The sequence below is a fragment of the Drosophila erecta genome, unplaced genomic scaffold, assembly GCF_003286155.1.
Source record: "Drosophila erecta strain 14021-0224.00,06,07 unplaced genomic scaffold, DereRS2 tig00000126-arrow-pilon, whole genome shotgun sequence".
Classification (NCBI taxonomy): Eukaryota; Metazoa; Arthropoda; class Insecta; order Diptera; family Drosophilidae; genus Drosophila; species Drosophila erecta.
Genome location: NW_020825209.1, coordinates 617,089 through 628,049, shown reverse-complemented (window position 1 = coordinate 628,049; position 10,961 = coordinate 617,089). Strand labels below are relative to the sequence as shown.

General features: G+C 50.1%; 2 protein-coding genes across 3 annotated transcripts; one reads left to right on the top strand and one right to left on the bottom strand.

Annotated features, from left to right (window-relative positions):
• Nucleotides 1–51: 51 nt before the first annotated feature.
• LOC6555500 (uncharacterized histidine-rich protein DDB_G0274557) lies at nt 52–1,319 on the bottom strand. The gene is made up of 3 exons (XM_026981463.1): nt 1,205–1,319; nt 1,069–1,136; nt 52–809 (listed from the first exon to the last, which is right to left on the bottom strand). The coding sequence occupies exons 1-3, from the start codon at nt 1,220–1,222 to the stop codon at nt 404–406; spliced, it is 492 nt and encodes a 163-aa protein (XP_026837264.1). The 5' UTR covers nt 1,223–1,319; the 3' UTR covers nt 52–403.
• Nucleotides 1,320–2,718: 1,399 nt separating this feature from the next.
• On the top strand, nt 2,719–10,921 carry LOC6555499 (vinculin). Of its 2 annotated transcripts, none has more exons than XM_026982094.1 (6): nt 2,719–2,883; nt 4,620–4,772; nt 7,169–9,359; nt 9,423–9,553; nt 9,614–10,012; nt 10,141–10,921. In XM_026982094.1, the coding sequence occupies exons 2-6, from the start codon at nt 4,716–4,718 to the stop codon at nt 10,246–10,248; spliced, it is 2,886 nt and encodes a 961-aa protein (XP_026837895.1). In that variant the 5' UTR covers nt 2,719–2,883; nt 4,620–4,715; the 3' UTR covers nt 10,249–10,921. The 2 variants fall into 2 exon arrangements, with proteins under 2 accessions (XP_026837895.1, XP_026837896.1); XM_026982095.1 differs by having other exon boundaries at nt 2,719–3,003.
• The last annotated feature ends 40 nt before the right edge of the window (nt 10,922–10,961 follow it).

The window sequence follows — 10,961 nt, the reverse complement described above, 5'->3', positions numbered from 1 at the left end:
ACAAGTTTTAGAAGCGTTTTATTAAGTGTAAAGTCATTTATATTTATTTATATACCTATTATACCATCGTGAATATGAAATTTTATTCTGAAATATACTTGTTTTAAAGGCAAAAACTTTCAACACTTTTCTTAGAGCCTAACTTATTGAATAATGGCAAAGGTAAAAACCAAATATGAATAACCTTGGCTTTGGATGCCCTTCACATTTCTCTAAAACTAAGTCCTTCCTCCGGTTTAACTTTATTTCCCTTTACACTTAAACTAAGATTAGGCTAGAAAAAAAACAAACAAAAAAGGATGCCTAAGTATCTAGGGAATCACAAGGAGCCGGGATGATTCGATCGATCGGTCCACATCTACCACCTCCGGTAAGTCTGCGCCCCCCCATGGGCGCTGCATAGTCAGCGCTCCTCACTGCTGCTCCCGTCGCCGCCGATGAAGTCGTCCCGCAGTCCGCCCCTGTGCTCGTAGTTGTGGTGGTGGTGGATGTGCTCCTCCTCCTCTTCGAGTTCTGGCAGGACTGGTGGCGCCACCGGAGGCGGAAGTGGGTGGTGGTGCTCGTGATGATCATGGTGGTCGTGGTGGTCGTGGTGATCGTGGTGATCGTGCTTCTCGTGGTGGTGAATGTGCTCCTTGGTCTGGTGGATCTGGATGGGTCGATGGTCCTCGTGGATCACCTTCTTCTCCTCCTTCAGGACGAGCGGCTTGTGGTGGTGGTGCACGTGTTTCACCACGGTGTGTATGTGCTTTTCGATTTTCTTGTGAATGGGCACGTGGATAACGATTTTCTTTTTCTTCTGGTGGCCCCTGAAAAATTATAGGAAATACATCTTTAATTCGCGACATATTATTTGATTCTATATAATGCTCGTTTCGAAGATGGATTTAGTTTAAGTTAAAAAATGTAGCTATGTAAGGTCGTTCGAAATTAGTTTTAGCAAGAGTGAAAGCCCTTCATTATTTGAAGTTGTCAATCGTTCGTTAATCTGCATGGTACTCAAGGCCTTATGCCTTGATTTGTCATCTATGCCCTCGACGTCCCAGTAATCCCCTGGATAATCCATACCCCGCATCCGTTTCCGGCACGCAGACGAGCAGCAACACCAGCGCCACCACAATCGAGAGCCTCAGCAGCTGCGAATAAAGGGAGCACGGATATTGGGTGTAATCCTCGTGTAGATGTAATTCCGGGCGCCACTCACCAAACTGCGGTTATCCATGTCGCTTAGCTAGAGATCGAGGTGCTGAGGTGTTGAAGGCTCCGACGAAGCGGCTGCTTTGATTGCTGCCCCACTGCGACCATTTTATTTATACAGGCGCAGGCCCACGGAATGCGGTGGAATACGAATACCCCGACGTTAGTTGGCGGCGCTTCCGTGACGCAGTCCACCAACGATATGGGCAGAGCCATGGGCTTCGCTTTGCTTTGATGGAGCCACACTTGGTGGAGCGCCTGCGCACGCGCCGCGAAAAAACGGAGCTGGTTAATCAGTGGAAAACCTGCAATTTCCATTCATTTCGGATGGCAGCGATCATCGTGTCATGTCTTGTGGGTGGTGGGTGGTTTTCGGGCGGGGGAGGACTACTCCCCACCGAGACTATTGAGACTATTGTGGGATCTGCACTGCTAAAAGAAATCACGCGTGAAAGTATATAATCTCCCATAACGCAAATGTTACTGTATTATTTAATTTCCATATAAAAGTAATAATCTGCATTCTATGCATTTGCTTAAGCTAGTTTTTGAGTTTAAATATCCCTTAGGGTTAAATTTCGCTATTACTTATCCAATCTGAAGATCCAAAGTAGAGATCGCAGATCTTGTGAAGCCACCTTTAATGGTTGCCCAATTAACCGGATTAATGGAACCCATGACTTCAGATTTCCACCAATTTGGCAGGGCATGGGAGCTTCGTCCCCATTGATAAGTTTTTTTTTTACCATTGTTTATTTTCTTTGTTTTTCCGTTTTGTTTCGGCTGTGTGTGAACTTCTTCTAAAGCTTATGCCTTTTTTCAGCAGCTCACGCAGACGGAAGGCACGGAAAACTGCACTCAAAAGTTAGGAGCCCCACACCGAAGACCCAAACTCAGTCAACGGAAATAGCAGGAGTGCAGCGTGTGTTTAATACTCACAAAGATATGTTGCATGGTCGCCCAGACCCCTGGATTTATTCAGCCCCCTCCCGATTCCCCGATTAACTTGAGTACATGGCACGTAACGCGAGAAATAGAGAAATACGTTACAAATAGATCGCATGCACATGGCGCATATATCTATTATGCAATCGTACAGGCGATTTGCCAGATTTGCGGGTGTTATTTAATTGTGAATCCCTTGTTCGTATTCAATTTCGAATGCGATCACTCATAGAATTTTAAGCCTATCGATATCGGTGGCTGTCATCGGTTAGAGACCCAGCGGCAAGAAGAAGCAGCGCCGAAGAAAGGGGGAAACAGAAAGAGCGAGCGAGCGAAAGAACAGAGAACAGCGATAATAGCGTCACCCTCGCACAGTGGTCGAAATCTCTTCCCAAGCTGGTTCAAATGCATGTTTCTTCTATTATGATGTTGAAAATGTTTCATTTCCTCTCTTGACTTCGGAACTAAATACCTGCTCAACGGGATAATAAACCTGAGTGTATGAGAAAGTAAATAAAATGTCGAAGAATGCTTAGTTTAAACGATATGAAATGAAAAGGTGTCAATCGGCTGTGCTGCCACAGTTAGAAGAGCCAGAATCTAGGCTTATGACGCCCACTGTGCGCAGACTGGCTGAGTGCGCCAGCGTGTGTGTGTGCGCCCCCCAATCGAAATCTTTTTTTAGTATTGAAAGAACAGTCGGGCAAGAAAGTTGGGGCGCAGCAAATCGAGCCAGACAAAGTAAATAACTAAGCATCGGCATACATATAGGCCATATTCCATTCCGATGAATTATCCGTAAACAAGTTGATGATTGAGCAGCAGCTAACAACATTAGTGCGGCGTGTTTTTCTACATTTAGTTAGTTAATCTCTCCGTTTATTTGCATTTATTTGATGTTTTTGTTGCGGTGCGTTTGTGTGTGAACCAATTGTTGCTGCTTCTGCAAAAGTAGTGGTGTCGTGATTAATAAATTCCCAGTGACACAGCCAAAAAAGAAGCAGCGAAGTAATGTGCAATAACAAAGCGATGCCACTTCAAAGAGAGATCACGTTCGGGAGACCCACTTGCTGATTTTTCGAGACTTGGATTTTGTTTGAGTGTTCTATGTGTGTGTCTGTGCATGGGATCAGATTATTATCCCAATCGGGAGCAGCTCCCGTCTCCCAATTGGGAACAGTTTGCCTGGGAACAGTATCTGCGATCCATATCGCCCATTGGATTGCTATCCAGCGCACTTCTAGAGCTTCTGATAAGAAGCTGTGCCGATCAACCTTTGTTTGGTCCGATTGGTGTGTGACATGTGTGTGTTGCAGCAACATTGGCTGGAATTTGTTAGCCATAAATGGCTACGAACCGCCAAGTCAATAAACCCCAGCCCACATCTCGAATTTTCAAAACAGGCGTTGAGAATGGCGAAAATCAATCGAAAGCAAAATTCCATAAGTGGCGGACGTACATCACAACTATTCCTGTATATTTAGACTTATGTATATATTTAGATATTCATCTGGCAGAGAGTGTGTGTGCACTGTGTGCAGGTTCTAAAAGTCCAGAAATACTCTGTGTGCCCACTGACTGGAGGGCACAGGAGAGGGGAGACCAGCCCCAGCCCGAGCCCCAACCCAAAATTGGACCCTCCCACGCACCAGATAGCCAGTTCACCTCTAGAGGAAGTCATATTTTCAATGTCTTTGGCGCAAGTTGCGCTATCCCATTTCCCGCTTTTACCATTTTCCATCATTTCCAACCGTTTGCCACCTTTTGCCGTAAATCATGGCCAATTACGGTCCGCACCCTGGTCCGCGCCAGTTAGTGCGTCACTGTAGCAGTTCCATTTCCAATCCGATACCCAATATCGACATCCCCCAAAAGTCTGGCGAGTGACCTCACGAGATGCGTCATCGTTATTAAAGCGAAAGCCCCAGCAAGCAAACTGAATCAACAGAACAGAACTGAATCAACAGAACATACGCGAAAAGCAGAGAAACGAAACTTGAGGCAAAATACCCAGACCCTTGGCAACCTACCATATCACCTAAGGCAGGGGAGGACTAATCAATGGGGCTTTTTGAGGTTCCTTGTGCACTTCTAAACAGGCCAGTGAAATTGATTGTTGTCATCAAATCGTCGGGAACTGGAATTGGGCCCAAGGCCGATTTGATTTACATGCTGCCGTTCTGACATCTTCGCTGACTTGCAGCACAGCTCGATCATGGTGTGCAATTCAGTAGACTTCGGGTTGAGCTTGGTAAAATCCATGATCGCTCACAATTTGTTTTGGAAACGTATCACTGGACGCATGCCATGAGGAAAGGCGGCTAGATATGGTTACTTTCGCAAGAAACTAGAACGGCACGGTGTGCCTTACTTACTCTTATCTGGCAGTTCAGGTGGAATTCAGAGAGATAGCCCCGAGATGTGTGTCCAACTTCGTGCTTCATCTGGCTCATTTACATTTCTTACGCTTCTTTCAGCTCACTACAGATCTGGCCCACGAGAAAGAGAGTGGAACGCAGCAACTCTGAGACAACCAAACTGAAAGCAGGAAGCAGACGAAAAGCGCAGCCAAAATGCCCGTCTTTCACACAAAAACCATCGAGAGCATTCTAGATCCTGTTGCCCAACAGGTAAGCATCCTAATCGCACGGGGTTCAAACCTTTGGGTATTGGGGCGAGGGCTAAACTTCCGTTTCAAGCAAATCTCTCGTCCGCATAGCTATAACTAGTAGGCAAATTGGCGCCCAAGAAGGTAAAGTTCCATGGTTATTACGACGCTGGTTAGAAGGACTTGCATACGCACGAAGTACACTGGGAAAAGCAGCCGTGGATGTTAAGCTTGACTAGCGAAGAATGTCGCAATCATTGAAACGCCTATCGTTCTTGTACTTTAAAAGCACCATACTCAAGTAGTTTAAAGTTCTTCTCAGAAATTATTTTAAAGTCATAAGACTTATTTGGAAGAATGTCGCAATCATTGAAACGCCTATCGTTCTTGTACTTTAAAAGCACCATACTCAAGTAGTTTAAAGTTCTTCTCAGAAATTATTTTAAAGTCATAAGACTTAATTGGAAACCTCTGCCTTGTGCTAGCCAACTTTTTCCCAGTGTATGTGTACGTGGTAGTTGTGAGATTGTATCTGACTGCGCACCACTGACTCCACTTTCCGCTTTCCCCACCGAAACGCACAGATCGATCACCTATCTATCGTTAGCTATAGTTGCCATTTGCACCTGACTCCCCAACTGCATACGTGTGGCATGTGTGTGGTGCTATGCTATATATTATATATACATTTATGCCACAGTTCTCGCCACCCTTTGCGATCCGGTCGCCCCCTCAATATATATCCATCTACTCATCTGTGTTTCCATCATGAGACGAAACAAACGCGCGGAGCGAAGGTGATTTGCGATCAGCGATCGGCGATTTTCGTTGTTTTGTTTTCTGGCGTTACTTAACGGGTCTAAAAATAAATGAGGTGGAAATAATAAGAATAAATGTTGATCAGAGGCCAGCGCCAACCTGAGCTTCTGAGGACAGGCAGAATTTTAATTTAATAACGCAACAAATGAAAATGAAAAATCAGGCGGAGCAGAGAAAACAAATAAGTGGCGATACTCGGGCATCGGGCATCGGGGATGCGGGGATGAGGGGTGCCTTTTGGCCGAGTTCCAAAAATAGCAGCATAAAATACGTTTAGTAAAAGCCAACAACGGCGGCAACAACATTCGGCGTCAGCGAGAGGAAACAACCAAAATAAAAACATTTACGACGGACAAGCCATGAAAATGAAATCATGCAAAAGCATAGGCTATAGGCTACAGGCTACAGGCTACAGGCTATAGGAGGCTATTGGAGGTGGGGACCCAAGGTGTGGGAGTTGTAGGTGTACCTAGCACATCTGTATCGACGCGGATGAGTGAGGATTGTGGTCTGAGATCTGTGCCAAAAAGCAAACCCAGTGCATTAGTCATCCACCGTGGGGCGGATCGAGCGTGGTGGGTGCTGCTGGCAACAAATGAATTAAAAACGATCATTCACCACATCAATCAGCGCATGGATACATAAGTCGGGCACACACATGTCTCTGTCCGTGTCCGTATAATTAGTCGATGGAGGAGCCACGAGGGCGCGTCCGACTACGTCCGACTAGCGACTAGAGGAGCTTAATTGCATAATTAATTAATCAAGTAGGCCAATTGCTGCTAATTGCAAAAGTGGCGCCCCACAGGAGGGTGCCCCCTGACGTGTGGCCAACCACCTAATCCGCCGGCTTACACCAGTTTAGTCTTAGGTCTTAAGTCTTCGAATTAGCCGCGCTTCGATTTAGTTTCGGTTTAGTGGGGCTCAGTGGAGATTAGCGTCGGCGGACGCTGCGCACTGTTCACTGCCTATAAATAGCCAGATGGCCATGGCCAAAAACACCTTGAGCAGGTGCTGATGTCAAGTCCAAATGCCATGCACCATGTGGCGTTCCATGGCGCCGCCCACGTCCGTTTTCATCTCGAGCGCTCTCCGCCAGCTCCCCGAATCGATGAATGAATGGAGCGCCGTTGGAGAAGCCGTTGGATCCGAGCGATCACGCAGCAAGATCATTAACAGTTTTGCTGCCATAAACAACTCCATTGGAATTGATTGATCAATCAGCGCGCTTGAGCGGGGATGAAGTAATCACTGGTCACCAATGGATATCCAATTGTTTTGCCTCTAATTTAAGAGGCTTCAATCTACAAATCGAATGTGGAACACGAAAGATAATTGATTGCCATTTCAAATACATTTTTTACTTGCTTTGGAATCTAGATATAGAAATGTTGTGTATGGAAGTGTTGGAATATCTGAGGAGGGTAGATTTGTATTAAAGGGAGGCCGATTTCATCTTCTGACTGATCGGACACAATACACATATGTAGGTGCCAATGCATTTCCACTCCCCGCGAATATACATATAGTAATAGCTTCTAGATACAAATTTATATAAAATCCTGTACTAACGATTGCACTATTCCCCGTAACCGGCAGGTATCCCGTCTGGTGATCCTGCACGAGGAGGCCGAGGATGGCAACGCGATGCCGGACCTCAGTCGGCCGGTGCAGGTGGTGTCGGCGGCGGTGGCCAATCTCGTGAAGGTTGGTCGCGAGACAATCAACAGCTCCGACGACAAGATCCTGCGCCAGGACATGCCCTCGGCACTGCACCGCGTGGAGGGTGCCTCGCAGCTGCTGGAGGAGGCGTCCGATATGCTCCGTTCCGACCCGTACTCGGGTCCGGCGCGCAAGAAGCTAATCGAGGGGAGCCGCGGCATCCTGCAGGGCACCTCCTCGCTGCTGCTCTGCTTTGACGAGAGCGAGGTGCGGAAGATCATCCAGGAGTGCAAGCGGGTCCTGGACTACTTGGCCGTGGCGGAGGTGATAAACACCATGGAACAGCTGGTGCAGTTCCTCAACGACCTATCGCCCTGTCTGAGCAAGGTGCATCGGGAGGTGGGCGCCCGCGAGAAGGAGCTGACCCACCAGGTGCACAGCGAGATATTGGTGCGGTGTTTGGAGCAAGTGAAGACCCTGGCCCCAATCCTCATCTGCAGCATGAAGGTCTACATCCACATTGTGGAGCAACAGGGCCGGGGAGCTGAGGAAGCGGCTGAGAACAGGAACTACCTGGCCGCCAGGATGAGCGACGAACTGCAGGAGATCATCCGCGTGCTACAGCTGACCACCTACGACGAGGACACCAGCGAGCTGGACAACCTCACCGTGTTGAAGAAGCTCTCTAATGCGATTTCCAACAAAATGCAGCTGGCCAACGAGTGGCTCTCGAATCCCTATGCCCTGCGGGGCGGCGTGGGCGAGAAGGCTCTGCGCCAAGTGATCGACAATGCCACGGAGATCTCAGAGCGCTGCCTGCCCCAGGACTCTTATCCCATCCGCAAGCTGGCCGATGAGGTGACGGCCATGGCCAACACCTTGTGCGAGCTGCGCCAGGAGGGCAAGGGCCAGAGTCCCCAGGCGGAGTCCCTGGCCAGGGGCATCCGCGATCGCCTGGGAGAGCTGCAATCCCTGGTGCACCAGGCGGTGCTCGGCGTGGACAAGGCTGGAGTTCAGCAGACGGCTCACACCATCCAGGGTCGATTGGAGCAGGCAGTGAAGTGGCTGCAGCACCCGGAAATCAACGACGGTGGCCTCGGAGAGAGGGCCATCAATCTGATTGTGGAGGAGGGTCGCAAGGTGGCCGAGGGCTGCCCCGGCCACCAGAAGGCCGAGATTCAGCAGCTGTGTGATGAAGTGGAGCGCCTCAAGCGCCAGGCGGCCGGAACTGGCCCGGCGGCCAAGCAGGCGGCGAAGCTGCTCACCCAGAAGCTGTACGAGCTGAAGGCGGCCATCCAGAACGCCCTGGTCAACCGCATTGTGCAGGACTTCATGGACGTGAGCACCCCGCTCAAACAGTTTACGGAGGCGGTGCTCCAGCCAGAGGGAACACCCGGACGGGAGCAGAACTTCAACCAGAAGTCGAACAACCTGCAGGCATTCAGCGATCGCGCCTCCAAGACCTCCAGAATGGTGGCCGCCGGTGGAGCCTGCGGCAACAAGAAGATCGCCGAGATCCTGCTCTCCTCTGCCGCCCAGGTGGACTCCCTCACACCACAGCTAATCAGCGCCGGTCGCATCCGAATGAACTACCCGGGCAGCAAGGCCGCGGACGAGCATCTGCAGAACCTGAAGCAGCAATACGCGGACACCGTGCTGCGCATGCGCACCCTCTGCGACCAGGCCACGGACCCGGCGGACTTCATCAAAACATCCGAGGAGCACATGCAGGTGTACGCCAAGCTCTGTGAGGATGCTATCCATGCCCGTCAGCCGCAGAAGATGGTGGACAACACCTCGAACATTGCTCGCCTGATCAATCGGGTCTTGTTGGTAGCCAAACAGGAGGCGGATAACTCGGAGGATCCGGTGTTCACGGAGCGCTTGAATGCCGCCGCCAACCGGTTGGAGCGTTCGCTGCCCGCCATGGTTGGCGACGCCAAGCTGGTGGCCACCAACATTGCCGATCCGGCAGCAGCGGCCGCTTGGAAGAACTCCTTCCAGCGGCTCCTTGGCGATGTGCGGGAGGTGCGAGATGCCATTGCGCCGCCGCAGCCACCACCACTGCCCACTTCCCTGCCGCCACCCATTCCGGAGCTGAGCGCCCTGCATCTATCCAATCAGAATGGTGACTATCCATATCCTCACCCATCTCATGGTAAATGTGTTAATTGATTCTTGTCTTTGCCAGCCGAGCGAGCACCTCCACGCCCACCACTGCCCAGGGAAGGCTTGGCGCCCGTCCGTCCGCCACCTCCAGAAACGGATGATGAGGACGAGGGCGTCTTCCGCACGATGCCACATGCCAATCAGCCCATCCTGGTGAGTAAAACAGCCATTTGCAGAGCTAGAGTGGCTACTAAACCGCTTTTTTGCCCGTAGATCGCCGCCCGTGGCTTGCACCAGGAGGTGCGCCAGTGGTCGTCCAAGGACAACGAGATCATTGCGGCCGCCAAGCGCATGGCGATCCTGATGGCCCGTCTCAGCGAGCTGGTGCTGTCCGACTCGAGGGGCAGCAAGCGGGAGCTGATCGCCACGGCCAAGAAGATTGCCGAGGCCTCCGAGGACGTGACCCGACTGGCCAAGGAGTTGGCCCGCCAGTGCACTGATCGCCGCATCCGCACCAACCTGCTCCAGGTGTGCGAACGCATACCCACCATCGGCACCCAGCTGAAAATCCTGTCCACCGTGAAGGCCACGATGCTGGGCGCCCAGGGATCCGACGAGGATCGCGAGGCCACCGAAATGCTCGTGGGCAATGCCCAGAACCTGATGCAGAGTGTAAGTTACAAAATGCTTGGTAATGGCGGCACTCCATTCGCAGGAAGCTTCTGTGCTGGATTCTGTGATTACCCTTTACCATTCCCATTCCATTGCTAAATCCTCTCTCTTGCCATGTGCGATTCCAGGTGAAGGAGACGGTGCGCGCCGCCGAGGGAGCCAGCATCAAGATCCGGTCGGACCAGACCAGCAATCGCCTGCAGTGGGTGCGCCGACAGCCCTGGTACCAGTACTAGGCTATTGTTAGTGCCTACTGGGATGCTGGAGCCAGGCACCTGACCATCTGCCCACCGCCCACGTGCCCGAATGCCACTAGCCGCGTGCCTTGTGTAACATACAAAGCTAAACACTAATCTTAATGATTTCTATTTTAAATGTTAATCCCTAATCTGTTCCATCTGAACGCCAGTTATGTAAGTGCCTGCAATTATTTATTATGTGCTCCAAGAACTCGTGCTCATGTCCCCGCCCAGTTCCGCCCCCTTGACCCCTTCCTCAGCACCCTTTGCCCTTGTCCCTCCCCCCACCCGATCCTATGCTGATTTTGTTTCGATAATTTTAGTAAGCACATTAATTATTAAGCGTGCAATAAAGCGTGCAAAGCGAAAGCCACGGAAAAGAGAGAGGAACAGGAAAGCAATATGTACATAAAGCAGTCAGATTTAAGCGAATGCAACGTATAAAATAAGAGACCATTTGCAATGGGCTTGCGCTCCAAGGAATCTAAATCGCCCCTTCATCGTATTTGTAGTGTACTAACAGAAGCATTTATCAAAGCCCTTGTTTGCGTTTCAGAGTCCAGTTTATGTTCGAAATCTAACTCACTAAAACAGCGACGGATGCGCGAAGCCCACGTTTTAACCCAAAACGCTGTGTGTCATGTTCAATATATAATAAAATAAAGCTGAACTTCGAGTGTTAATTGGCGTATGGGTTGTTTTGTTACTTT